Consider the following 27,661-nt stretch of genomic DNA (forward strand, 5'->3'; position numbering starts at 1 on the left):
TTCCATTAATTTAGCTCTTTATTTAGAACCGTCAATGAATAATTTTGTTAAAAAACAAGTCATTTCTTGATATGAATTATACTCTGGTTGTCCAATATATATGTAAACATACATACAATTAAATAAGGGTTAGTTCAAGTGAAAATAAAGCTGTGAGGACTCTCAGCAACTGGTGTGACAACTATCAGATAATATCAGAACATGCCAGTGAGATATGTTGTTGAAAATGTGTAAATAATATCTGTTAATGCACCAACATGCTTGTTTTTGTGTTACTCATGCTGATCATAAGGGTGCAATATATTTTAAATTAATTTAGCATGAATAAAAGTCCTCATATATAAGAAAATGTACCTCAGGTTATCTCGGGTTACATTCATTTTTAAATACATTATTACTTGAGATATATCATGTCCCTTATGCTTCCATGGAAACCTTTAACATTAAGAGGTTCAGCCCACGGAGACTGACATGTTATAATATTATCCAGCAGTTATGATCAGATGCTTAAATATAACACTTTATATTGTACTTGTGTGATTATGTATTTCAATAATATCTCTGAAAACTATCATGAAAATGTGATTTGACATCAATGCAAGATGTAAAATGTGATATGTAACGTTAAAAAAAGAAAGGATGCACACTTTAGGGAGGAACATTTTTCTTCAAAAATATAACTTCATTAATGTTGGTTTGCAAAAATATATATTTCCAAAAGCATGGCTGCATATTATGAGAAACATGTGGAGGATATTTGAATGAAAGCTCAAACATAGGTGCTCACTTCACGTTGCAGATCTTGACTGAGGTTCCAACTCCGAAGCCTGGATAGAGAGGCTCGACGAATTTGGTCTCGAACCTGTGCAGGAGGGTCATGGTGTTGCCTATGCTGTAAAACGCCAGCACGCCTGCAGTGTGGTCCAGGTACACGCCTATTCTGGGGGAGTGGGGGCCGCTGACGGCTTTGTCCACCCGGTTGTGCCAGGCAGAGTAACCGGTGTCAGAGCAGAGCAGACTCCAGGATTTGTCGTTGTAGCCGAGCAGACACAGCGACCCTTTGCCCTTCCGGCTGATGCTCTTGTAGGCCACGCCGATGGAGAACTCTCCGCTCCACTCGATCTCCCAGTAGAAGCGGCCTCCAGACAACGCCTCACGGCAAAGCACCTGGGCGAAGCTGTCGAACCGCTCTGTGCTGTCACTGTAGGGCTGCAGCTCCCGAGTGCGTATGACTTTTCTGCTGCTTTCAGAGATGTACAGCTCCTTGTAGGCCGTGTTAGAGTCCATTTTCAGCTGGCAGAAGTCTGGAGAAGAAGAAGTGATTCGTTTTCATATAACTGCCAACAACACCTCACCTCTGTCTAAAGCTCAGTGTACACTGTGTGATTTTGGGCTGTCCCAGGAGACAGATAATTATGACTTTATTTACATTGCAACCTTTAAAAACAGTTGTTTACAAAGTGCTTGGACAGACAAAGCAAAGGCAGGAACTCTGGGAATAATAAAATAAACATTAGCAAACAGAAAACGGTCGATAAAACTCAAACAAAAAGGCAAGAACAAAATGCGTACACAAAAGGTAAACAAGAATAAAGCAAATAAAAGTGATATCCCTATCTATCTATCTATCTATCTATCTATCTATCTATCTATCTATCTATCTATCGTGAGTTCAATTGTCATATTTCAGGTACATTGCATACTTACATTTCACAAAGTCCGCTCTGCTCTTTGGCTCTGGAGGAGGAGCGTTGTCCACCACCTCTTTGCCTGCACATGAAGAAGCACCGTGTTCGGTCAACGTGAACTGCACACACCCACATGCCTGTAATTCTTTTGTGCATGGGATTTTTTGAAGTGTTTGTAACTCTATGATGCAATCACTTTGTGAGTTTTCTTCTTACAAGTCATGGCGACTACGTCATCACCCTCAACAATAATTAACCTCCCGCAGTTTGACATTGCCATATAGGACGTGGCAGCACTCACCTCTGCTCCGTCTGTCCAATGTTCGACTTTCTGTGGTGTACACCGGAACTTCATTTACTATAAGACAGGACAAATTTATATTTAGCAATTTTAGTTCATTTGCATTTTCTGCCCATCATGTAGAAGCGTTTCTGCAGCTGAGGTCACACCTGACTTAGAGATCCTCAGCAGCTCCTCTCTGCCAAACTCCTCCAGACGATCCTTGATCTCAGCCACGGCTTTCCTGACAGCCCCGAAGGAGAAGTCAGGGTTCACCGCCACTTTAGGTATGAAGCTGTCGTCGGTGGGGGTGCAGAGGTAGTTGAAGTTCTGACAGGAAAGGAAAAGCGTTGTGAACTTTATAAGTAACAGAAAGAGTTGAAAACATTTATCACCTCTGGCTCTCATCAGCATCGATGTGACACAACACCTGGGTGAATGTGCTAATTTTAGTCCATTTTACCAGGGAGATGCAATGATGCACCACCACTGATTACTGTCCGTTTCCTCCTCTGCAGTGCGAAAACATCAATTCAAATAAGTGTGCACCAAGAGAGATTGAATAAGTTAGTAAAGTCTTAAGAGAAGTGACCACCATAAAATGTTCACTGGTGTCTGTCCATGCTGCTTTCTACTATTTGCTGGCTTGTCTGTGATATCAGATGTAACACGCCAAAAGAAATAAACAAAAAAAACAAAACAAAACAAAAGAAACACACACAAAGGAAGGCACACTTGTCTGCTGCAGAGCCATGTACACAGCTCTACTGTACTTGCAATAAGAAAGCAGTTTATAGCCTATTTATCCATGTGAACATGCACTAATTTTGGTGGAAAAGGGGTATGTTTGACACTCAGTGACGACTAATTTGAAAAAATGTTCGAGTGCTGCTTGGATGGAGATGGACACAATTATTGGCTGAGGTGACAAAGAGCTGCAGAAGTTACTGATAGTCAAGCCGGGAAAGGGCAAAAATTAGTGTTCATCATGGTTAATTGGAGCCAATCAGAGCTGGAGCTGATAAATATCTGTTACTACTGCAGAGCCATTTCACGAAAGACAAAAGCCAGATGTCAGTAAGTGTTAGTGGGTTCTTTTGTTACCTGCAAAAAGTGGATGTGGTCCTCAGTGCTGTACAGCTGCTTGAGGCCAGACTCCTTTTTCTTCAGTTCATCGATCTCCTGCTCCAGTCTCTCGATCAAAGCCTCGGCCTGGTTGAAAGCAGCCTTCTCGTTGATACCGATCAGCTTGGTGACCTCTGACCTCATTCTCTCAATGGAGCGGATCATGTCCTCAAACATCTTCTGGCTCTCCACCATGGCTCTCTGGGCCGAGTTCTGCACAGATAATGCATAGTGTCAGCGTTTTACAGAAGACACAAACAAAAAACGTCTTTTTTTGCGTACGTAAAATTAATGATATTTACCTTTAATGAATCCACAGCAGTCTTCAGTTCCTCCAGCTCCTTCACTCTCTCCTGGCATTTCTGTCTGATCTCAGCTTGGGAGATTCCCAAGAGTTTCTGCAAAATAAAAGCACACAACACACCCATCTGTTCCACTGTTTTGTTAAGCGCGCACTCCCACGCTGACCGGCCTCCTTTAATTTATTATGTTAAGAATCATAAAAGTTGCATTAAATCAGATTTAGTTGAACGTCATGCTGTTTTATTGTACGACACATAAAGACCCATAATTTGTTGGTTCAGTAAAAAAAAATCTTTCTCATCAAGGAATATCTGGGGAGGCCCTTCGGCATGTCTAATAAACCCGGCTCAAAGAATCTTCTTAATACGGCCAGCTTTTATCTCAGAGGGAGACGGGGGGAAAAATCTGTAGTGGAATTCTGGCCATGTTAGGAATGTGAATCTACCGCTGCTTGACTTTTAAAGAGATGTTTCAAGGTGCACGCAGCACTGACACGCCAAATAGTGCGCTTCTAATTCAGCTTTTACTCAAGCCCACCAACCCATTCTTCAAGATAAGCTTGAGGAATGTGGGGAATCTAGGAGGGGGGGAGTGAACAAGAGAGGGGGGAGGGGAGAGAGCGGGAGTGAGATGTGTGAGACTCAGGTTGTAAATCTTTGGATGAGAGAAACCAGACTCCCCGTGTTGTAAGGAAAACTGAATTATTACTTCATCATGCCCTAAAAACTGCTTTAGCTCGTATCTCTGCCATAAAAACTCTTAAATTACGCATGCATAAAAACTGGAATTGCTCCGATTTAAAGACAGTATCTGCTGACGCTCTTATCTTCTGTACATCCTTTAACAAGCCATGTGATTGTGAGTCATTTCATTGTGGTGATAGGTGTTCAAGGCCTTGCCTCCCTGACATTCCAGTATCATTACAAACCCACTCCCACAGGTGGGAACCGATGCAGCAAAAGGAAGTTTCTGTGTATTATTCCCACAGCTGGAACACCACATTCTCTGAGCTTTCAGAGGCTATACGACACTCCCACCCCCGGTGTTCACACAGCTAATCAGAGAGCTGGATTTTGTTTTGGCGGTGAAGGCCTGCCAGTTCAGCTGATAGCATGAAATGGGTCAAAGTACAAGCGCCAGGCGTAGTGCAGGGGCAGAAGTTGGAAAAAACACTGCGTTTGTTTGAACTCAAAATACTCCAGTGACTATATGATCTAATGTATCGAGGATGTGCCTCTTCCTTAACCTTTATCTGTCTTTAAAGGAGACAACAACAGTTGAATTAAGAGAGTTTCTAAAGAGGTTTAACAACACAAGACAAGACGTTTCCACTTGTAGCCTTTATGTGGGTCGTCCTGATTCTACAATCTGGGTCTTACAGCACAATAAAGTCTATATGCTATCTGATATATCTCATGCATCAAAGATGTGTCTGATTCTTAAAGTTTAACTGTCTTTAGAAACTCTCTTAATTCAACTGTTATCTCTTTTAAATAGGTCAAAACTTGAGCAACACAAGTCAAAATCAATGTTTTTCCACTTGTGGCCCTCATCGGGGTCATCCTGATATTACAGTAAAGTTGTTCTATATACTAAAGTAGGAAAAAAACCCTGTTTATTTTAACTCAAAATACTCTACTACTACTCTAATTTCTGCCTGTAAAACATGTTGAATTAGGAGAGTTTCTAAAGAGGCCAAAACTAAAGGAACATAAGACAAGCGATTCTGCTTGTGGGCTTCATCAGAATGATGTAGATCTTACAATCTTATAATACTGTTAGTCGATGTACTACATTGGAAAAAAACACCCTGATTGTTTTAACACTACGCGCATCAAAGATATGCATGTTTCTTAAAATTTGACTATTTTAAGAATCTCTCTTAATTCAACTGTTTCTTAAGAGTTCAAAACTCCAGCAACTCAAGACAAGATCAACGTTTTTCCACTTGTGGCCTTCATCAGGGTCATCCTGATCTTAAATCTGAAAAACACCCAGTTTGTTTTAACTCAAAATACTCCAGTGACTACATAATCTCATGTATAATCAATGTGCCTCTTTATTAAACTTTAATTGTCTTAAGAAACTCTCAACTTTAATCTATTTTAAAGAGGTCAAAACTTTAGCAACATAAGACAAAATCAATGTGTTTTTTCTTGTGGCCTTCATCAGGGTCATCCTGCTTGAAGTTGAATTAGAGAGTTTCTGAAGAGGTCAAAACTCCAGCAACACAAGAAAAGATAAACACGTTTCCGTTTGTGGCCTTTATCTCGGTAATTCTGATCGTACAATCTTGGTCTTACAATAAAGTTGTTCTACATGCTACAATGAGAAAAAAACTCTGTTTGAACTCAAAATACTCCAGGGGCTACATAATCTAAAGCATCAAGGATGTGCCTGTTTCCTAAAGTTTAATTATCTTTAGAAACTCCCTTAAATCAACAGTAATCTCTTTTAAAGAGGTCAAAACTTGAGCAACACAAGAAAAGTCAAACACACTTCCGATTGTGGCCTTTATCTAAGTAATTCTGATCTTACAATCTCGGTTCTAGATGCTACAATGGGAAAAAAACATCCTGTTTGTTTTATAACAAATCACAATACTCCATTGACTAAATAATCTAATGTTTCAAGAATGTACCTTTTTTAAAAAGTTCATTTGTCTCTCAAAGAGATATCAGATAATAATAGAGTTTCTGAAGAGGTCAAGCAGGACAAGATCAACACGTTTCCACTTGTGGTCTTCATTGGGGTCATTCTGATCTTCTATCTCACAATAAAGTTGTTCTATATAGGAAAATATGGGAAAAACACCCTGTTTGTTTCTACTCAAAATGCTGCGATGACTATACAATCCAGCGTATCAAGGATGTGCCTGTTTTCTTGACATTTACAAAATAGACAACAGCTGAATTAAGAAGGTTTCTAAAAAGGTCAAAACTTTAGCAACACAAGACAAGATCAGCGTGTTTCCACTTGTTTCATCGGGGTAATCCTGATCTTACAATCTTGGTCTTAGATTAAAGTTGTTTTATATGCTTCAACGAGAAAAACACCCCGTTTTAAGTCAAAATACTCCATTGACTCTAGAATCTAATGTATCAAGGATCCGACTGTTTTTAGACGTTTATGTTTCTGTAAAAAATGTTAAAGTTGAATTAGGAGAGTGACAATGACTACAAAATCTAATGTATCAAGGATGTACCTGTTTATTGCAGTTTATCTGTCTTTAAAAGAGATAACAGCTGGAAAAAGAGTTTCTAAAGATGCAGAGCAACTCAAGATAAGATCGTGTTTCAACTTGTAGCCTTCATTTAGGGTCATCCTGATCTTACAACCTTACAATAAAGTTGTTCTATATGCTACAATGGGAAAACACCCTGTTTGTTTGAATTTAACATACTGCGTTGACTATAGAATCCCATGTGTCACGGCTGTGCCTCGATGTTTATCTTTCTGTTGAATTAGAATAGTTTCTGAAGAAGTCGAGCAACTCAAGACAAGATGAACGTGTTTCTGCTTTTGGCCTTCATCAGGGTCATCCTGATCTTACAATTAGGTTGTTCTACATGATAAATCTAATCTTTAATCTAATGTATCGTGGATGTGCTTGTTTTAAATGTTTATATGTCTACAAAACATGCTGAAGTTGATTTAGAGGAGTTTCAGAAGAGTTCAAAACTCCAGAAACACAGGACAAGATCATCGTGTCTCTGATTATGGCCTTCATCTAGGTCATTCTGATCTTACAATCTTGGTGTTACAATAAAGTTGTTCTACATGCAACATTGGGTGACTTTATAATCAAATGACAGTACTATCTAATGTATCAAGGATGTGCGTGTTTTTAAAAGTTTATCTGTCTTTAAAAGAGATTACAGTTGCATCTGGAAAGTTTCTAATGAGGTCCAGCAACACATCTTACATCTTACAAACTACAATATGAAAAACACCATGTTTTTTTTAAACTCAAATTATTACAGTGAACAAATAATCTTGTGTATCAAAGATCAAGTTTATCAGTGTAAAACATGTTAAAGTTGAATTCGGGGAGTTTCTGAAGAGGTCAAAACTCTAGCAACAAAAGACAAGATCAATGTGTTTTCACTTTTGCCTTCATCAGGGTCATCCTGATCACGCAATCTTACAATAAAGTTGTTCTATATGCTGCAAGTATTGCTGGAGTTTTGACCTCTTTTCCCTCTCAAAGTACCTTGGAAGAAGGTGGAGTTTTGCAGGAAACCCCACCTCTGCCTCTACAGCTCGTGGTTTCTTTCAAGTAGTTCTGACATGAGAAGTTTTTCACTATTACTACAGTATTCCTGATGCTATAACTTACTGTTCCCATTCTTTTGAGTATTTCATCTATGAAAAGGATCGTTTAAAAGAGAAAGGAGGACTCCTTACCTGTTTCTCGCCCCGCTCTGCCTCAGCAGAGACCATGTCATGGCCCCTGTGCTCACTGACTGTGCAGATAGCGCAGATACACATCTGGTCTGTTCGACAGAAGAGCTCCAGGGACTTCTGGTGCTGCGGGCAGATCTTCCTGTCCAGGTTTGGCAGCACCTCCACCAGCTTGTGCCGTTTGAAAGTGGCTGATTCGTAGTGCGGCTTCAGGTGCTTCTCGCAGTAGGATGCCAGACAGTTAAGACAGGACTTCAACGCTTTTAATTTCTTCCCAGAGCAGAAGTCACAGGGGACGTCGCTCGGCCCAGCATAGATGTTCCCCTGGGATGTACTGAGGTTGAGGTTCAGACCGCTCTTCTTGATCTTCTCAGCCACCATGCTGAGAGTGGCGTTGGGCCGCAGCACTGGCCTCTGGGTGAATGTGATCTTACACTGGGGACAAATATAAATCCCTGTGTAGTCAGCCTCGTTCCAGTAGCCGCTGATGCAGTCCATGCAGAAGCTGTGGCCACAGGGGATCGCCACGGGGTCCCTCAGGAGGTTCACACACAGGGAGCAGCTGAAATAATCTGGAGAACTGAGATCAGCCATTGTGATGGGCTCAGTCAGACCTGCAGAAACAGACAGAGAATGGCAGGAGCAGATAGAGTCCGTCGAGTGCGCCTGGGAGCCCGCCCTCAAGAGTGTGGTACAGCCTGCCAGAGACAGGACCTACTTGTATTTCTGAATTCCAGAGGTTATTGATTGAAAGCAGACAAGGCCCTCCCCCTGTGCTGTGAGTATATCGAGCCCTGCCCAGTTCAGATAAGCAGGTTGAGCAAACAGGGAGAGGGAGAGAGAGGGAGAGGGCGTAGACAGAACAGGAGAGAGAGCACAGAGTGAAAGACCGCGAATGAATGAAAAGTAAAAAGCACACAAAGTGACAGCGAATGTGCCAGAAAAAAAAGCCTTCCTCACAGCTTCCTTTATTCTGAAATTTCTCATGTGGCTCATCTGCGGGCAAGTTGTGCGCACACTTCTCGGCAGCTGCGTTTCCACCTATTGTTGTCAGACAGAATCGCCATTGTCTCAAACCGGTTATAGTCCGACAAACATAAATGCAGCCTAAAGTACTTTAGGAATTTCAGGGACCACCCAATAAACAAACAGAGGCTTGAGCAGAGTTTCAAAGTAATTTCAAACATCAGGGATGTTTATCTCCAAAAACTTTAAAAGTTTAACTTGCTGCAGGCAGTTTGTAGCAGAGCTGCCAGACTTCAGAGCTGCAGTATTTACACTGCGTCCAGTCGGACCAGTCTGGGTGCTTTCACGCGTCAGATGGTAAGTGTCGATGTCAAGAGACACAACACTGAGAAACGGAAACGCACATGCACAAGTGCGTGTGCACAACATTCCTGTCCGGTCCAGGTGTGTTGCTGTAGTGCATGTTTTGCATATTTGCAAGACTAATCACAAGTCATGTAAAATTTTTGCATTCATAAAAACCTGAAAAAGTCTCATAGTGCAAGGGGGAAAATTTCAAAGGAGACTGACTTAGTCTGCAGTATTAAAGTGTCTGCTGACATAATAGCCTCTAATTTGCATTTCAACATGGTCTAGTTTACTGGTTTCTACCAATAATAATGACCCATTCGCCATATTTTTCTGCCATTATTTGGGGTCAAAAATTAATGTCAACTACTGCTTTAAAAGAGCTCTGTCTTAAAATTAAAGTTTTTTAAATGTATTTTGCATTTCTTGCTTGTTGCAAAATCAGGTAGCAAAAAGAGTCAATTACAGGTTGTTAAAAGTACACTGGCTGCACCTTAAATTCATATCTTGCATTACTTCATACACTCGGCAGTTTCGCCTTTCCATGTTTGGTCAGGTTTCTGATAAGCCAGTTTTCCTTCCTTCCTGCAGAGTAAAGGGAGCGCTCTGTGCTTACAGATTAACTACCTGTTAGTGGTGAGCAGCCCTGCCAAGGGACAGACGCCTGAACATGGTTTCGATTTTTTTTGAGAGTTGTTATCAAGCGCTAAATCAACAACAACTATTTTAATAATCAATTATTCCGCCCATTACTTTCTCAAATTATGGTTTTGTCAATAAAATGTCAGAAAATAGTGAAACATGCCCTGTGTATTTACCCAGAGCCCAAGGTGACCTCTTTAAACGGTATGTTTTATCTGACCATAGTCCAAAAATGTAAAGCTATTGAGCTACGTCGGTATTTTCTTTTAAATCGCATTCAAACACTCATCGTAATCACAAGGCTTTCCTATGACCTATAAATTATTTATTTCTTAAATTATTATTATTATTGTTATTATTATTATTATTATTATTTACCAGTGAGTTACACTGTACATTACACCTAATATGCACTTAAATCTTGCACTGCTCTATTTTTGATTTAAATTTACCCGTTTGTTTTACTTTTTTTGATCTATTGTTCATTCAGATTTATTCCCCTGTGTGTGTCTTATAGTGGTTATTTTATATATAAAGCACCCTGTAAGGTAGGCTTTGATAAGTTTCTGTACAAATAAACTATTATGATTATTATTATGATTATAATTACCAATAACAATAATAACAATATTTTTTTTTAATAGCACTTATCAAAATCTACCTTACAAGATGCTTTACACATAAAATAACCACAACACACACAGACACACACACACACACACACACACACGCAGGAATAAATCTGTAATAATAAAATAGTTGCTGATTAATTTTCAGTATTTCAACTAATTGATTAAACAACTGATCTTTGCCACTCTTAATTTCTAATAGAAAAGACCATACAGTGCACAAAGGTCCAAAAATGTATATTTCTTTTAGAGAGTCAAAGCAGCACAAAAGCAATGAGCAACTTCAAAAGAAAATTAGCAAGAAATCAGTAAACCATACAAAAAAGTTACCTTAAAAATAGCACCAAAAAAGGGAGGGGAATCTAAAACAACAACAAACAAAAAATTGACTGAAAAAGTGCTTTAAAATTATTATTATTCAACAGAATTAGCATATTTTATAATTCTAAATTAAGTTTTCTGGACATTTTTTCCTTATAATTTTCTAAATTTCTAAATTTCTTGCAGTTTGTTGGAGATTTCTTGCAAAGGTGCTCATTGACTTTTCCCCTAATGTTGTTGAATGACATCAAATACATTTTCTCAATGTCCAAAGGTTTAAATACTTGTGAATGGCGTCTAAATGCAGCACAAGAAAAAGTGATGTCGATCCAGGTTTGAAAGAGTTAATGAGATTTAAAAGGTATCGGTATTGTCAGTTATTGTTTTTAAACACGGTTGCCAGCAAAAGTGACACAAAAGCCAACTCCAGATTCACTCTCGGTTGGCATTTTGCCGCTCTGTATTTGCTGTTCTTTTGGCGTTATGCCCTTTAAATTTTTGCAAACCCAGAAAATGAGAATAAAAATAGAAAATACAGGCAGAGGGTGCAGAAAAATGCATCGCCACACTCTTCTATTAGGTCATGAGAGGTGACTTGGAGGGATTACATCTATATGAATTGTTTTTTTTTTTTTATCCTGCAACTCCGTAGTCCAGGTTCAGGGCGAAAGGTCAACCTGCTCTCTGCAGAGCGAGTGCAGGAGAACACAAATGGCTTTTTGATTAAAGGAAACAACAACCCACCTAATGAGTGAGAGTAATACAAACAGGAAGACACAATATGAATACGTGTTCTGGTGATGCTGGCAGATACACAGAGACGAAAAATACTGAAACAGACAGAAGAGATGTGAACTGAAGAGCTTCACAGCACACGTGAAGCGTATTTCAGTGTTAAAATGAGTGTGTCCTTACAAAAACTGGACCAAACCCGAACTAGTGGTCCCATTTTTTTTAGGGTGTCATAATTTAACAATATGCAGATTTGACATATGTACTACAGGAATGGTATCAGAGGTGGAGGACATATTCAGGTCCTTTACTTCAGTAAAAGCACTAATACCACACTGGTCATTTTTATCAACTTCGTATTACTGCATAGTCTTGAAAGTCTGTACTTTAGCTAATGTTTCTAAGATGGAAGGAAGATGTTTTCGTCACCTTGTTAATGTGGGACTGAAAACTCAAATCTGAATCGAGGATAACACCAAGACTGGTGACCTCAGATTTGATTCAGGGAGTCAAATTCCCCAGATTATTCAGAAGCATTTCTCTTGTATATTTCATGTGTTTTGTGCATGAAAGTCCTCATTTGTAACTATAACTATATATGTCAACTAACTTTATTGGAGTAAAAAAAGCACAATATTGTCTCGGAGGTGTAGTGGAGTAAAATGTAGAAACTGGTATGAGATTAAAGTACTCAAAGTAAAAGTACCTGAATTTGTACTTAAGCACAGTACTTGAGTAAATGTCCACCACTGTCTGGCACAAAGCACTGTGCATGACAAACAGTTGAGATTATTCAGCCAAACTCAAACTTAAAAAAAGGTCAGACTGGAGCCTTCATCTTAGAAGCAATTCAGTGTCAAGGAAAGCATGTTTGTCAAGCATCACATGCATAAACGTGTTGTAAAACAGACGTCCATGTGATCATGTTTGCTTTCAAAAGCCTGTCTGCTACGACACTCAGTCTTAGGTGGAGTAAATCTGCAGTAGGTGCAGACTTTGCAGAAAATCGCTGTGTGTCAAATATCAAGTTTAATAAGTTAAATAAGTGTAGACCAACAGGATGTTCTTCTCCATAAAGTTCCTTTATTTTTGTTTTATGGAAGCAAAGTCCATCTCCTGGCTAAAACAGGTCTAAATGGCCAGCCTGGTTGGTAGAACAGCGCAGAAACAAACCTTGAATTACCACGATGTGGTTGTATACCTTTACACACCAGTCAAGTTTCTTTCACAATACATCCATGAAAACATGGATGTTTCACACACATCTTCCTCCACGCAGCACAGATTATCTATACGATCAGCACAGTTTCAAGATTAGTGTCACAAATTCAGTATCGGACCAAATGTCTCCCCTTCTGTTCCTGAGCAATGGTTTTGAGTAATGGTTAGAAAAGTGTTTTTGCAGAACATTATAATGTCACAGCAAAGTTGACTTTTGACCTCTTGGACATAAAATGCCTCCACATCACCATTTCACATTATAGAATATAACTTTCATTCTGTTGCTTTGCATCTTTTTGCCGTGCAGGTTTAAAGCATTTGTTAGAAAAGTAATCAAACGTTATAAGTTACATTACTTTGATCGGGTATTTAAAATAGTTACACTACTTTAACTGAGTAACCATTCATTTCAACCTATTACAGGTCAAAGTGTTTTGTTCATTAAATAAAATGAAACAAGATTTTCTCATGAAAACAAATACATTTAGGCTACACTTAAAGTAAATATTTTGTTAACACATAGTTTTCACCTTGTTGTCGTTACTACTCAGAGTTTCGGTCGGCGTTGCCGCACTCGCACATAACATTACGGCCCCTGTCAGAGGAATTTTTTGTCCAATAAGATGCTACATTTAGTCTTGCATGTCAGCTGTAGTTACTGTTGTTGACGGACAACAGACCCTATAATGCCTGGTACTGGGCTCTGGCCCTGCTGGCTCGAACACAATGGAATCTTTTAAGCAGGCTTTCTCGGCCCTCCTGTTATCTGGGCTATCAAGTGTAGTCGCATTCCTATCTCCATTTCAACAGCCCTGAAACTTCATCTTGGCTGGGAGGTGTGTTCACTGTAAGGTGAAATCTACAGAGGAAAGTATTCAGCTGAGGACAGGAAACATTCTTACAACTGGTTTCAATGAGCACACTTTCTTATTTGAGATATTACAGTGGTTTTTATACCACAGAAATTTTCTGTGACTCATAGAAACTGCTCTGAAACCAATCAGTGGCAATGAAATGCGAAGTAAAACAGAGTTGATAATTAACTCGTTAGGGCTGAGATGAAGGTTAAGGAGGTCTCTCTGGCTCAAGAAGGCTAACTAAACTTAATAAAAAAAAGGAAAAAAAGAGCGTTTAGATTGGCATAATAACACTTATTCTATTGACCATACATCAAAATTAACCCTATGAAACCTGGACCAACATCTGTTTTCGTGTGCTGAACTCAGACCCCTTTCAGAAGAATTAAAACCTTTGAACCCTGTGCATATTGGCTTTATTTCTCTAAACAACTTGAGCAAGACATATCCTGCAAATGGCGAGAAATTAGTAGATTTCAAAAAAATATTTTTTAAAAGACAGGGTAAAATGTCCAGACAATTATCATAATTATATATTTAAAATTATCTTAGAACTTAAAAATTTTTTCCTTCTTTTCTTTTGCTAATTTTCAGGTAATTTTCTTATATTTTAAAAAAAAAGAATTTCTTGCTAATTTTTGTTTTTGTTTTTAGAAATCCAACAAAGTCACTCAGGTTTTAAGGGGTTAAAAGAGGTATTGTGGATGTTGATACTCATGAGACATTACAGCTGCACGTGAGAAAAGCAGCTGTATTATTATTATTAGCCAAAGTGCTGAAAATTAGAAACACTGAGTCTGTTGATGCTTTTCAGATGCAACTTACGACCAAAACAATGGCTGAGCTAATCAGCAGGTGTGGATCACAACACGAGTGAAAAGGAAACCCGGACAGGCCGTTAACAATACAATGTGATACAATTCTAATTCACTCTTGGTGCCCTTATCCCATCAACAACTCAAAGACTGTCTTCCTGAATCAGTAGCTACAGCGATTAAACACAGGGGTCTTTTACTTGATGGTAAACTGTTCATGACCTTATCAGAAGGACAGAAAGAACAATACTACATTAAAAAACTATTTCTTCAACGTTTGTGCCAAATATGAAGACATTTCTGATGTGCGTTCTTGAGATATCGCTTTCACAGGAATAGGATGGATAACTCATAATGCCTCTGGCTGTGGCTTTTGCTAGTGCTGAGGCAATTATTTGAAATGAAGTGGAATGAAGCAGAAAAAAAGTACTTAACACACTAAATTAAATGTATTCAATACTTGGATGCCTTTGTTTGTGATGCCAGCTTCAAGACGCTTCCTTGAATAAAGACACTAAATCTTGAAGATTTTGGGGTGCCCCCCTTTGTGAATCTTGCAAAAGAAATGTCACTTTCAAACTTTCAAAAATTAGTGTCCTCAGTTCCCAAATGCTCACTGAGTGTTTTTAAAAGAGAAGGCGATGTGACACAGTCGTAAACATGACTCTGTCCAAACTTTTTGGAACATGTTGCAGGCATCAAATGCAGAACTAGAGTATATTAACAAAAAACAATAAAGTTGATTAGGACATTAAATATCTTGACAACTGTATTTGAATGAATATTTAAAAAAAAATATCTGCAAATCAATACTTGTACTTTTATTTTCAACACTTAAACACATTTAATATCATAACAGTACTTTTGATACTTCATTACAGAAAATATCAGACACTTGAGACCTTTACTCAGGTAATATTCTAATAGGTGACTCCAACTTCTACCAAAGTCATTTCTTGTAAGATATTTGTACTTTTACTTATGCGTGGCTTTAAGGCACTTTGTCCACAACTGATGTCATCACATGCCCAAAGGGGACAGTTTGTCTTGAGGCAATGTCTAACATTTAACAGAGTAAACTCAACCTGTGTTTTCTTTACACTACATAGTTTCATAGATACCTACCTTTTTTGAATGTACTGTGCTTATTTTGAATGTAAATTTTTTTGCCTTTACTCCTCGATGCAAATATGACTGAAATTCTTCCAAATAGACTTGTCATGTTTTGTTTGAACTCCTCTCCTGCTCAGAAATATATGAAGTCCTCAAGGCCAGTATTGCCTTTTTTATTTTCATGGCGTCTACATTAAAATAAAATAAAAAATAAAAAACAAGCAAAGAGGAACTATCCTTTTAGCTGTCAACACTCCAGGCCAAACCTTGTGTCTTATAACACATTTCATTCATTCTCCTCACATTCTGTAACTGATGGAAGCATTCACTGTGTCCTTTTCTTGCCCCGCCCTTGTTTGACTGGTTTCGGCTTAACCAGTTGAGCCGCCCTCTCTGTTTACTCTATATAAATTGCGCCTGTAGTACCTGTGAGATCACTTTGCCACCGTGCTGACAGGAGCTACTTACTGCCTACACAGCATCAGAGGGACTAAAACTGTCTCCATGTCTTCAGACCAGGACTGCCACCTGTGTAAGGAATACCTCCGGGATCCCGTGTCCATCCCCTGTGGTCACAGCTTTTGTTCAGTTTGCCTGAAGACCTACTGGGATCATGCTGACCACACGGGCTCATACCTGTGCCCACAATGCAGGGTCACCTACAACAAGAGGCCCAACCCGAGACGCATGGGAGGCTCCCGGCACTCCACCCTTCAACGCAACGCCGAATCCTTTCCGCCTCCACCTCCATCCCCTGACTACAACTATGCAGGACCCCAGGATGTAGGATGTGACATCTGCATCGGAAAGAAGCACAAAGCCGTCAAAACCTGCCTGATGTGTTTGGCCTCCTACTGCGAGAAGCATCTGAAGCCCCATTATGAGTCAAACACTTTTAAAAGGCACAAGCTGGTGGATGAACTCGGCCACCTGGACCGACAGATCTGTCCTCAGCATCAGAAGGGTCTGGAGCTGTTCTGCCGCACCGACCAGATGTGTATCTGTGTGCTGTGTACGGTGAAAGAGCACAAAGGTCACGACATGGTGTCAGCTGAGCAGGAGAGGGCGGATGAGCAGGTATGTTTTAATTAAAGTGACAGCGCTGGGTTTCAGACTGTCACCAAGTTTACTTAGAAAGCTAAAGTTCTTTGTCAACATGACAAGTATTGTTTCATGCACATGAACATTTTGTTAACTGTGAATCAGTGGAGACACACGTACCTGCCACGGTTTATTGCACTAGTGATACAATGGCAGGTATTGCTTGATAAAGCAGCAGAACAAGCAAGACGCACCCATATGAAGACAAAGCAGCTACCTGCATGCGAAACTTTCACGATCAACTTTGAGCAAAATGTCAGCTAATATTTAAGCTTAAAAATGTATTTCACAAATGTAAACAGACTCTTCACATACAACTAGGCCTTCTATATAGTAGAAAGACGCAGATACTTGGTGTTACATCAACAGAGAAAACAGAGAAAAGGACAGTGGAATTGGATTTTGCTCAAAAGGTAGAAAACCTACAATTAACAGAATGCAATGGATCAATACATGCTCTTGCTGGTGGATAACGTAATGCAACCTTGTCCGTTCAGTTTAACGGTAGGCGAATAAATGTTTCTGGAAACATTTAAGGCAAGAAATAGGCAACTCAGTACCAGAATCTTGATTTATATCTGATCAGCGCTGCTCAGTTTTACCGTCCGATCACGTTTTTTTCGGCTTCTATTTTCACTGTGCAGGAAACTATGTATCTATGTGCTGCTCATAATCTCTCGCCGTTATGGCAAAATGGGGCATTAAAATACATTTCTAAAAGTGCAATAACATTATCTTGATTTGTTTTCGATCAGCACTGCCTAGTTTTACCGTTTGATCAGATTTTGTTCCGAGTTTTGAGAGAGAGAGAAAGAGAGGAGCAGTTAAGTCTTGATCCAGCTCTTCTCTGAAACTCTTCTTTGTGTCCGTCATAGCGGCGTCATGGTTGGCGGGCAATACGAAAATGCGGAGGTACAGTCTGTAGTTAGAGCAACATCCTCAAGAGCCAGTGAAACGCTGCTGTGTTGTATTTTACATCATCTGGCAGAGTTTCTCTGGCTCCTGTTGCTCGAAACTACAGGATGTACCTCCACATTTTCGTTTCAGCGGAGTTTCGCCATGAAGGGAGGGGGGATATAAAGGCCCTGGTTAGATGGAGGAAAGTTTATCTCAGTGTATCGACACATACTACCCACGTTGTTTTGATACAAAGCTGGTTGAAAATCAGTGAGGTATCCCTTTCATGATTCTGCACACTGTCTATCTTGCAAAAAAAAATTGCTTGATGAAGGTCTTGCTATTGAAAGATCAAAATAAATTACATTTGTTGCAAGTGTGTGGGAGTTTTTCTGCAAAATGCGTCCTTCTCGTCCCTTTACTAAGCTTTTGTTTTGAAATAAAAGTATAAAGTATTCTTTTTATTTAATGATTCCTCCAATTGGAGCTGTTGATTTGTGGAACTGCTGTCATCATCAACAACAACGTCCATTGTTTTCCCCATAGCAACGTCTGGGCGCCACCCAGGCCGAGATCCAGGAGAAGATTCATGACCGCCTCAAGCAGATGGAGGAACTAAAACAAGCAGTGGACTCACTCAAGGTTTGTGCCATCCATCATAAAACCAGTCTAACCGCTGTAGTTGAATGGAAAGCTAAATTTACTACTACACAGACAACATTCCTTGGTGTCAGACTGATGACAGTCTCTCTCTAGCGAAACCAGTGTAACACCCAGTTGACTAATGCTTCCTCATTTCCGGTGCAGACCTCGGCCCACTCGGCACTGCAGGATTGCGAGAAGATGTTTGGCGACATGCTGCGCTCCATCGAGAGGATGCAGCAAGAGATGGCCAAGCTGATCTCCTCCAACAAGAGATCGGCGCTCAACAATGCAGAGAGCCACATGGAGCGTCTCAATCATGAAATCGCTGATCTGAGGAGGAGAGACAACGAGATCACCCAGCTGTCCTGCACCGAGGACCACATCCACTTCATCCAGGTAACTGACCACCACTCCAGAGACACAAGATCGATTTAGTAGCACCCTCTCAGTGCAGGGCCGTCACAACAATACCATCTCTCCTGGCCAGTTTTGTCTTGGACGGGTCATCAGTAAATCAAGATATAGGCAGAGTTGTGTTGCAAAATATCAAACTTAATCAAAAGTGTTGGTTGTGTTTTAAATATTGGGAGTGACACATATGAAATAGAAGGTTTGGGGTACTCCCCTAGGAAATTTTGAGCATGAAACACTTAATTTTGGTGTATTCTTTTCAATATGTGTGCACCACTTTGTGCATTTTCTGCATCAATTTTTTTTTGCGTAAATGGGTTAATGGGATTTCATTAAAATCAAAGTCCTCTGCTACTTTCATGTTTGTTTTGGGGGCACAAATGCACATGTTCTAACTATCGAGGGGGATGTTTCCCCTGTGACATAGAAAAAAAAAACAGAACAGGGCCTAACGGGCACAGAGAACCAATAAGTAATCTAACGAAAACTCAAGCTTTTCTTAACTTTTGATGTCGTGGGTCTTTAGATGGTACAGACAAAATTTGAAGTCAATTGGATGAAAGCTCTATTAAAAAACGTATAAAATATGCAGTAATATTGAAGATGTGCCATATAGACGTGTGTCTGGAAGGCTACTGCGAATTTTGGTTATTGCTAAACAGTATTTTCAGTGACTTTTTCAAAGCTTTGCAATCAAACACAGTTTTAATAGTAATTAAAAACTTAAACGGTACCAGTAACATTCCTACTGTATAATATATAGTCCTTTCTGCATCCATCAATCACAGTGCATTTCTAGTCAAAATGTATATCACTCACTCTAACTAAAAATGTACTTCAAGCTGCAAAATGGAACAAAAGAAACAGAACGCTAATTTAAAGTGCACTTTATCACAGCTGCGTTTTTGTTTGTTTTTCTTATCAGAGTTACCACATGCTGATAGCCCAGACGGAGGCGGAGGAGCTGCCTACAGTGAGCGTCAACCCCTATTTCTCCTTCGGCCCGGTAACTAAGGCCGTCTCTGAGATGAAACAGCACCTGAATGAATTTGGCAACGATGAACTGGTTAAGGTTGCCAAGGCAGGTGAGTTCAAGAGCACAGAAAAACACAAAAGTTATTTAAATATTCAGATATATCTTCAAATTTCAGGTATCACTATGAAAATAATTCCAATGTCATCATATTAACTCCTTATTTTTGTATTTTTGCAGTTAACAAAATGACCTTCTGTCAACTGGATGATTCCAAAAAGAGACGGTCGATAAAAAGTGAGTCTTTCTTTTAATACAAATAACTGTTGATTTTGTGTGGACAACAATGTAATGTTGGTAATAACATCAGTACAAATTACTTTTACACAATCCATAAAGCTACCAGAACTATGGTATTTGTAAATTATATAGGCGCCCCCCAAAAAATTAAAGGAACAGGTCACTCAAAAAACAAAACCACACATTTAGGTGAGCAAGCAGTAGATATGCGATTGCTTCTGCACCATGATTTGGGTCATGATTTTCGGAAATACGCATCACCGCGAAAAGGTATTTTTGGTGCTTAGTTCCATTTTTTTGGAGAGAAGGCAGACATTTCTCCAGCCGATATCTATCGCGACTCAAACCAAAATTATCTCGATTGATGATATAAGATTGATTTTGAGGTGAACTGTCCCCCTTAACCATCACTAGTCTAGAGAAAGTTAGATTTACAATTTCCCCTGTCCTCAATAGGGCTTTGTGCAGTCCTGTTTGATGTTTTTCTTTGGAGGTTAGTCTGAGGTCACTCAGCGATCACATGGTTAAATGTTTACTTTGATTAGGAAGCCAAACTGCCAGTGAGTTTTTATGAAGCTGCAGTTCAGATAAGTAAAAACAAAAATCGTCAGTTCAAAGTTTTATAATGAACTATACCACCGTCACAATTTTCTGACACTCATATTTACTTTCCCAGATGAAGAACAAACCGTGTACAAGCCTCTACCAGTCCAGGAGCCTCAGTACAGGGACGATTTCCTGAAATGTGAGTCTCCGCTTCTCTATTTCTGTTTTCTGCAGGGACGCAGATCGCTGCTCTGTCCGCTCAGTTCACTACACAAGGCAAATTAGCTGCTGATGAGGTTCTCTGTCAGACCCTGTGGCTGACCACAAAATCTGGTTTTTAGTAACTACTGTATGTTCTGCAGTGTTGACAGAGACTGGGATTGACTCATTGCAAATAAATTAGCTGGCACTTACACAGCTGTGTGATTTTAACTTAAGTTTGCAGTTTAAGTGCTCTGTCATTATTTAAGCTGAGGGTGTGAAAAGCTGATGTCTACTAACCACTCAAATTAGAACAAAAGTAATGCTTAATCATCCTTGGGGGGAAAAAACACAAAGGTTTCCCAAGTTTTCATAGTTTCATAGCTTTTTTTCTTATATTATATATATATTATATTATTTCTTATATTTTCTTATTATCTTAGAAAATTGCCAGTTTTTCTTTCAACGGTTGTGGGTCTCACCTTACAGTTACACTTAAAGCTGTAGTTGGTAACTGCTATACAAAATATTTTTTGTAATATTTGCTGAAACTGTGACTATATCCACAAAACAATACATGAACCAGATAGTCTTTTTTAAAAAAAATCATGGTCCTCCTCCTTACTCCACATGAATAAAAATAACCAGGAGCCAAGTAGTCTGTAACATAGCTGCCAATCAGGTCAATTACTGCTCAGGAACTGCGATCAAACTGATCAAATATGATAAATACTCTCTCATACCTAAACAACAAAATAACTGAACTTCCATCAACTTCCAAAACGACTTATGACCAGCCACAAAACAACATGTGTTAAGTTTTAAATATGTTCTACATCAAAATTACCAGGTTAGGTTTAGTAAAATATATCATGGTTTGGCATTAAATAGCATCCTTTTGTTACTGATTCAACATGACACACGTCAAATACGTCACTAGCAAAGAATACCACACATACTAGCATATGAAGCTATGCTGTTATTAAAATAAGTTAACGCTGACTTCAGAATGCAAATGCTAGTCTCCTGGGTGAAAGTCCTGCGTTTCTTAGAGGTGAGAAATAGTCAATGCTTACCTGAGTTCAGACCTTTGAATCTGCCCACTCCACCAAATTCAGGTTGACTGGTTCATCTGGCGTCAGGCATGAGATCAAACGTCAGTTTCTCAGCTAAAAAACAAACAAAAAACAACCATTTAGCACAACAAGAGGAGGTGATTAGCCAATCAGTGCCATGGGAGGGACTAACACGATTGTAAAGCTGTTATCAAGGGTGTGGCTGAACCAATTAGGCTCAATAACAAGGATGGCGAGTGCTTGAGACAAGATAAACGCTGCTATCGAGGCTACTCTTAATTTACGTCTTTCAAATATCACCCAACATTTTAAGTCATTTTTACTTTGCTCCCATCAACCCTTTCTCCGTTATGTTGGCATGGCTATGCACCAATGCGGACTTAAAGCGACGTTAGATTCAGGCCGAAAGGTTGGTCTGTTGTGATTGGTTAGGGAAAATCTAACAGAAATCGTTTACAGTGGACGCAATGTCAGACTGAAAATGGAAACTGAGTGCAGTGAGTTAACAGTTCAGTCTGATATCTGGCAAAAGCAAAGCAGTAATAGTCATGATTGACATTTGATCAGCGCTGCCACGTTTGACAATTTAAACCGCAATTCACCAGCACTGACTGAAATGATTGACAGCTACATCAGAGACTCCTCCTGGTTCTGATTAGTTGCGTTTCCTCGGCTGCGTTAATTCTTGCAAATGCCAGTCAGTGCGTTTACATGCACAGAAAAGTGAAGGTACAGTTAAAGCTCAATTAATCCTTTTAATTGAACTACTGTCCTTCCAGTATACAAGCACTGGGGAGAATTGATTTACTGACGAAAGTATATTCGACTCCACCATGGTAGGTGTTGATATGCCATCTGTCAGCTAGCTATTATTGGACCTTCTTCCAACTGACCTATTGTGTCACACACCAAAAAAATAGCAAGCAGCATGATAACTTTTCAGTGTTGTACATTTTATACATACTCTCCGCTTTACTTGGTACCTTTGTACCTTGGTACCTCTCCTTATTTTTCTTTTGTTTTTCTCATCTTTTTTCTACAAATGTATACAGTTTGACATCCGGATCAAAGCCCTGCACAGGAACTATGAAGCATGTGCAGAAGGCCTAGGCCAGTTCAGGTCCTATTGAGGTGTATACATGAAAGAGTAAATTGACGCCAAACCACATTATCTAGGTGTATTAGTCCAACTCGTGAAATTCAGCTAAGCACGATTTCAGTTGGACTAACATGTCTACATGTATTTTAAAAGTCCAGTTTTAGTCAGACTTGAGGAGGATTGACATGGTTTTCTTCTATCTCATGTATTTCAGTGTGAATGTCATTTTGGCAGATATGACAACAACTTATTCCTATAAAAGTTACCAGCTGCAGCTTTTAAGATGCACTTTGTTAGATGGACTCTCTGTTTGGGGTCAAACTCACAAACAGTGTCGATACCTCTGGCATTCCAGATAATAGGCCGGGAGATAATAGGCCGAGCAGATCTAGGAGACGCTACCGTGTGTCCCACCAAGTGTGACCTGCAGAGGTGGAGATAAACAGCAGGCAGGTGACATCCAACCCCAGTTACTGTTCTGATTTCTGTGTGCAGCCAGAGGGTCTTACCACTTTTCCTTTTGCACAAATCTGTTAAAATCTAACAGCAGTAGAAATTCAATTAACCTGCAGCTTGTGGTGTGCTGGTGAGGGGCGCTTTTGCTCATTTACATTTAACCCGAGGTATTTAAGTTAACAGCTTCCTCTTGTGAAGTAAATGTTTAATTTTATCTCTATAATTTCTCTCCCTAGATGCTTGCGAGCTCACCCTGGACTCAAACACAGCCTACAGACAGCTCTACTTGTCCCGAGGAAACAGGAAAGCTGCCCTCAAGAGAGACCCCCAGAACTACGCTGACCACCCTGCCAGATTCGACTCCTTGCCCCAAGTCCTGTGTAAGGAGGCTCTCGCTGGAGGAGCTTACTACTGGGAGGTCGACTGGAGTGGCGAGGGGGCTGCTATCGGAGTCACCTACAAAGGCATCAAGAGGACGGGCTACGGAGACAGCTGCCGCATCGGCTACAATCGCAAGTCCTGGAGTCTCTTCTGCTCCGATTCCAGCTACTCTGCACGCCACAGCAAAGACCAGATAGAGATCAACGCGCCCTACTCGTCACGCATCGGGGTGTTCCTGGACCACGTCGGGGGTACGCTGTCTTTCTACACTGTAGGGGAAACCATGTCTCTCATCCACCGCTTTAAGGCCAACTTCAGCGAGGCGGTCTACCCAGGCTTCTGGGTTTGGTATGAATCTGCCATCACCCTCATCCAGTAATTACACATGATAACCAATGATCAATGTACAACTGTGATTCAGTTTGTTTGAAATTACAGAACAAAAACATGAGTACTACTTCCTACTAATTTTACAATACTGAGCATTTTTTAAGACTGTGTTGAGTATTAGAGGAGCTGTTCTTAATGACTGTGAATATTCTGCAAATCAACATGTGTAAAATAGAAAATCAGGTGTACACAACAAATGAATTTAATTTATAATTACAAATAATGAAGGCTGTTCTTGATTGAGATATGTCACATGATCATGTATACTGATGTGATACTTATTTTTATCAATAAACATTTTATATAAAGGACAAACATTGCTCCATTTTTTTTTACTTCTCACTGCTATTATTACCAGGGTTGAAACAGTATGAGATTTACTCTGTATGGTAACAGTGTCAGAAAATATCACAGTATATAATATTACATTAAAATTGTTAATGTTGTCAGTTACAATGATCCCTAAAGAAATACAGGAGGGGAAAATGCAATAAATGGAATCTCAAAAAAAACCAGTCCTCGTAATAATAAACTGACCAGAGAGAAAACAAAGACAGTCTAATGAAGGTATCTTAGTCTATATTCTATAGTCTACATTTTTATGGTTCATGGTTGGGTGTTGTCATGTTATGAACTTGGCGTAAAGTTATGTACCAAATGTTACGTTTCACAGGTTAGATTAGGAAAAGAACAATGGCTGGGTGCTGAATTGTTCAGCACTTAATGTAAAGTTACCTTTAGACACAAAACACAAAAAAGTCTTTCCTTCCCATTTTTAAAAAAATCTGTTCATATGATAACATTGTGAAAACGATCCCTGTGTATGTGGACCTGCAAAAACAACCAAAAACCGGTAGTATGCATGCCAGGTCAGTAGTTGGTGGAATAACTTTGTGGTAACAGGCCATAGACCAATGCGCACGCACAAAATACGGCCGTGATGTCACCGATTTCACTGGATCCGCGCATTGCCAGTTTGCACAGCGACAGAAAGGGTTGCATTTTTAAAAGATTACACTCTGGAACCCGTTTTAAAAGAGCTTTAAAAGGCCAAACCGCAACAAAAGTTTACGTTTCATGCAAGAACCCTTGCTGTGTAAATGGCCCCAAAATGTAACATTACGATGTAGCTTTAAATAACTCAAAGTTGACCTGGTTTCACACGGGACACCAACACCACTCTCCTGGGGTAAAGTCCTTTGTTTGTTTGACCCAACTGCCACCCAAACCTGCCCCCTTTTGCAGACCTTTGCTCTTACTTTGGTCTAACTCCCGTCACAGCATCGGTCACGTGATTGCAGCCCTCATGACTGCATGCAGTGCATGAGAACAGCCTGAAAGCTGGGGGTTTGGGGATCTTCTGACATTTTGAGTATCAAACACTAAATTACTTGCATGATAGTGAATTTTAATTTAATTTTTATGTTACAGATAAAGTTCCAATTAATTTCTTGTTGCTTATTTGAATCATTTCATTGTTTTTTTTGTATAGGTCATCATCCATTTCTGTTATTGCCATTTTGTTTAATTATCATCTGTTTATGTTTGTTTGACATGTTCGAAATATCCATCAACTTTTTATGCACAAATTTTCCTTTTTTGCATCAATTTATGGTGTAAAGGTCTTTAATTCTTTTTTTTTTTTTACCAAAATAAAAGTCCTCTAAACCCCTGTATCTGTTGTAAGATGGTACAAGGGTGAGATGAGGACGTGTTTGTGTGTTATGATTAATGCTTTGTCTGTACAGAGCAGTGTTTTGGTTTTGTGAGAGGTTCAAGGATATTGTACAGGAGTAGTTGAGGTGTGACTGGGAGGCTCCTGAGTTCACAGATGGCTGAGCCTCATTTTGCAGCAGTTTTAAATGTTTGTGGTTTGGTTCAGTCATTGAGTCATTAAGAATCTGGATTCAGGCAGATAAAAATATTAGTGATGCAACCCATGAGTGTTTTTTATTTCTTATTGTATTTGAACAAAAGTAGGTGTAAAAACTACAAGCAGTTCAATCTTGTGGCCACTTTATCTTTACTAAACCTTAAGCAATTATATTGTCAAAGTAGCCTGCAAATTGGACAGTTATTTAGGTTTTTATGCAGCATTTTAGAGGTCTGGAACACGAATAATGACAAAAAAGTCTTTCATTTGGACTTTGGTACATGCATTTTTCCAGTTACATGTTCACATATCTTATTCTTTAAACCATTTTTCCTTAGTTGCTACTTAACTTGATATTAACAATTTAACAAGTATGTGTCTTGAGCATCAAACAGCTCACTTATAATAAAAGGACAGAACACAAAATGATTAAAAACCATGAAACATCCCAACTGATGACAATGACATACATAAGGTTTCATTTCAGTTCTAATCATCTGCAACTTTCATTAAGTTCAGATAGTGGAATCCCAAAACTGCAGCCTTAAGGGGAAACTTTGAAGATACAGTAGGGAGGATATGAAAAACGTCTCCAGAATCCACGAGGTCAAGGTCAGTGGATGAGTTTTGCCGTAGTTCAGGCATAGTGTATCCCTGATTGCAAGACACCCGAGATAAATGAAATAACAAAAAAAAAAACAAAAACAAAAAAAACCAAAAAACTAATAAGCATGTAACTTCCCCAGTTAATTACTTAATCTACAGAAAGCATTCATTTTTACATAGAAAAATATAACTTCATTTTCACATTTACATTTTTGGCTCAGAGTATGATATATATATATATATATATATATATATATATATATATATATATATATATATATATATAATTCCATGCATTAAAAACAACAACAACAACAACAACAACTAAAACAGTGTTACTTTTTGGCTGCTCTGCACAGAAACTGTGAAATCAGTAAAATCACCTGTGAGCCTTTTGCGACCTCTGGGGGAGAAATGTACACGGTGCTCACCGAGGCCGGAAGCCTCTGTGTGGGGAGATGATCCACCTGTATCCTGTATTATTATCAGGAATTATGATAATAATTAATTAATTGGCTAGACTGTAAACTACTAAATATGTCTTACCACTTGCAAACACAGACCTACTATTTAACTGTGGGACTGTTTAACGTGGTCAGTAGTTTATTTACTTTTATAAAGGCTAAAGTCGGGCAATTTGAGAAACCAAGAAAACCACTTAAAACCACTTAAAACTCCACAGACTGCCTTAAATGTTACTTTTATAACTTATGTTGTGCTTCTATGAAAAAAACAGGGTGTTAATTAAAAGAATTTAGAAATTTGCCTAAGTTTTAAAGGGTTAACTCAATAATTTCATTGTATTTCCTTCTTTCCTGAGGAACAGTTAAGTGTGAAAGGAATTAAAAGCCTGTCTCTAATATAAGTCTGTTGAGTTTAATGATTTAAATACATTAATTTAAGTTTTACGGTATCTCAGACCGATATAAATGATTATTTCATGCAAATAACATTTACAGCAACAACTCAAGAGCATGTTTGACGACTTGCTGCTAATATTCAAAGATGTAAAAGCTTATTTGTCGCATTGTATCTGACGTCTTAAATCACCTGACAAGTTTTTGTATCACAAGAAACAAGGTAGCACGTGGATATCTTCCTACCTTTTCTCCTTTACACCAAATGCGGCCACGAAACAAGCGCTTAAAACGGCTCAAATGCACAGTCTTTTCGATTAAAACCGACACAAACAGGTGGCCATGCCACCACTCTTAACTGCCGTGCAATTTACCAAACTGCTGATGTTTTTATGTAGGCCGCCG

The 27,661-nt window shown here is 39.2% G+C and overlaps 2 protein-coding genes across 3 annotated transcripts; one reads left to right on the forward strand and one right to left on the reverse strand.

The window, feature by feature from the left end:
- ftr82 (finTRIM family, member 82) lies at positions 1-27,642 on the reverse strand. Of its 2 annotated transcripts, XM_088088689.1 has the most exons (10): positions 27,503-27,642; positions 26,783-26,873; positions 21,595-21,687; positions 7,804-8,414; positions 3,396-3,491; positions 3,073-3,306; positions 2,139-2,298; positions 1,990-2,046; positions 1,708-1,770; positions 1-1,304 (listed from the first exon to the last, which is right to left on the reverse strand). In XM_088088689.1, the coding sequence occupies exons 4-10, from the start codon at positions 8,392-8,394 to the stop codon at positions 784-786; spliced, it is 1,722 nt and encodes a 573-aa protein (XP_087944815.1). In that variant the 5' UTR covers positions 8,395-8,414; positions 21,595-21,687; positions 26,783-26,873; positions 27,503-27,642; the 3' UTR covers positions 1-783. The 2 variants fall into 2 exon arrangements, with proteins under 2 accessions (XP_087944815.1, XP_042354836.1); XM_042498902.2 differs by lacking the exon at positions 26,783-26,873 and having other exon boundaries at positions 27,503-27,639.
- ftr83 (finTRIM family, member 83) lies at positions 15,903-24,235 on the forward strand. The gene is made up of 7 exons (XM_042499966.2): positions 15,903-16,521; positions 17,989-18,084; positions 18,250-18,483; positions 19,424-19,583; positions 19,712-19,768; positions 20,448-20,516; positions 23,386-24,235. The coding sequence occupies exons 1-7, from the start codon at positions 15,949-15,951 to the stop codon at positions 23,907-23,909; spliced, it is 1,713 nt and encodes a 570-aa protein (XP_042355900.2). The 5' UTR covers positions 15,903-15,948; the 3' UTR covers positions 23,910-24,235.
- Positions 27,643-27,661: the final 19 nt, after the last annotated feature.

This window comes from Plectropomus leopardus, chromosome 15 (assembly GCF_026936395.1).
Source record: "Plectropomus leopardus strain MGB_pleo_1.0 chromosome 15, ASM2693639v1, whole genome shotgun sequence".
In the NCBI taxonomy this organism is placed as follows: Eukaryota; Metazoa; Chordata; class Actinopteri; order Perciformes; family Serranidae; genus Plectropomus; species Plectropomus leopardus.

Coding starts and splice junctions, on each gene's coding strand:
- ftr82 (XM_088088689.1), bottom strand. CDS start 8,394: ATGGCTGATCTCAGTTCTCCAGATTATTTCAGCTGCTCCCTGTGTGTG. Junction 2,299..3,072: donor ACCACATCCACTTTTTGCAG/GTAACAAAAGAA, acceptor CTTTCCTGTCAG/AACTTCAACTACCTCTGCAC. Junction 1,771..1,989: donor ATTGGACAGACGGAGCAGAG/GTGAGTGCTGCC, acceptor CTTCATGTGCAG/GCAAAGAGGTGGTGGACAAC.
- ftr83 (XM_042499966.2), top strand. CDS start 15,949: ATGTCTTCAGACCAGGACTGCCACCTGTGTAAGGAATACCTCCGGGAT. Junction 18,085..18,249: donor AAGCAGTGGACTCACTCAAG/GTTTGTGCCATC, acceptor TTTCCGGTGCAG/ACCTCGGCCCACTCGGCACT. Junction 18,484..19,423: donor ACCACATCCACTTCATCCAG/GTAACTGACCAC, acceptor TTTTCTTATCAG/AGTTACCACATGCTGATAGC.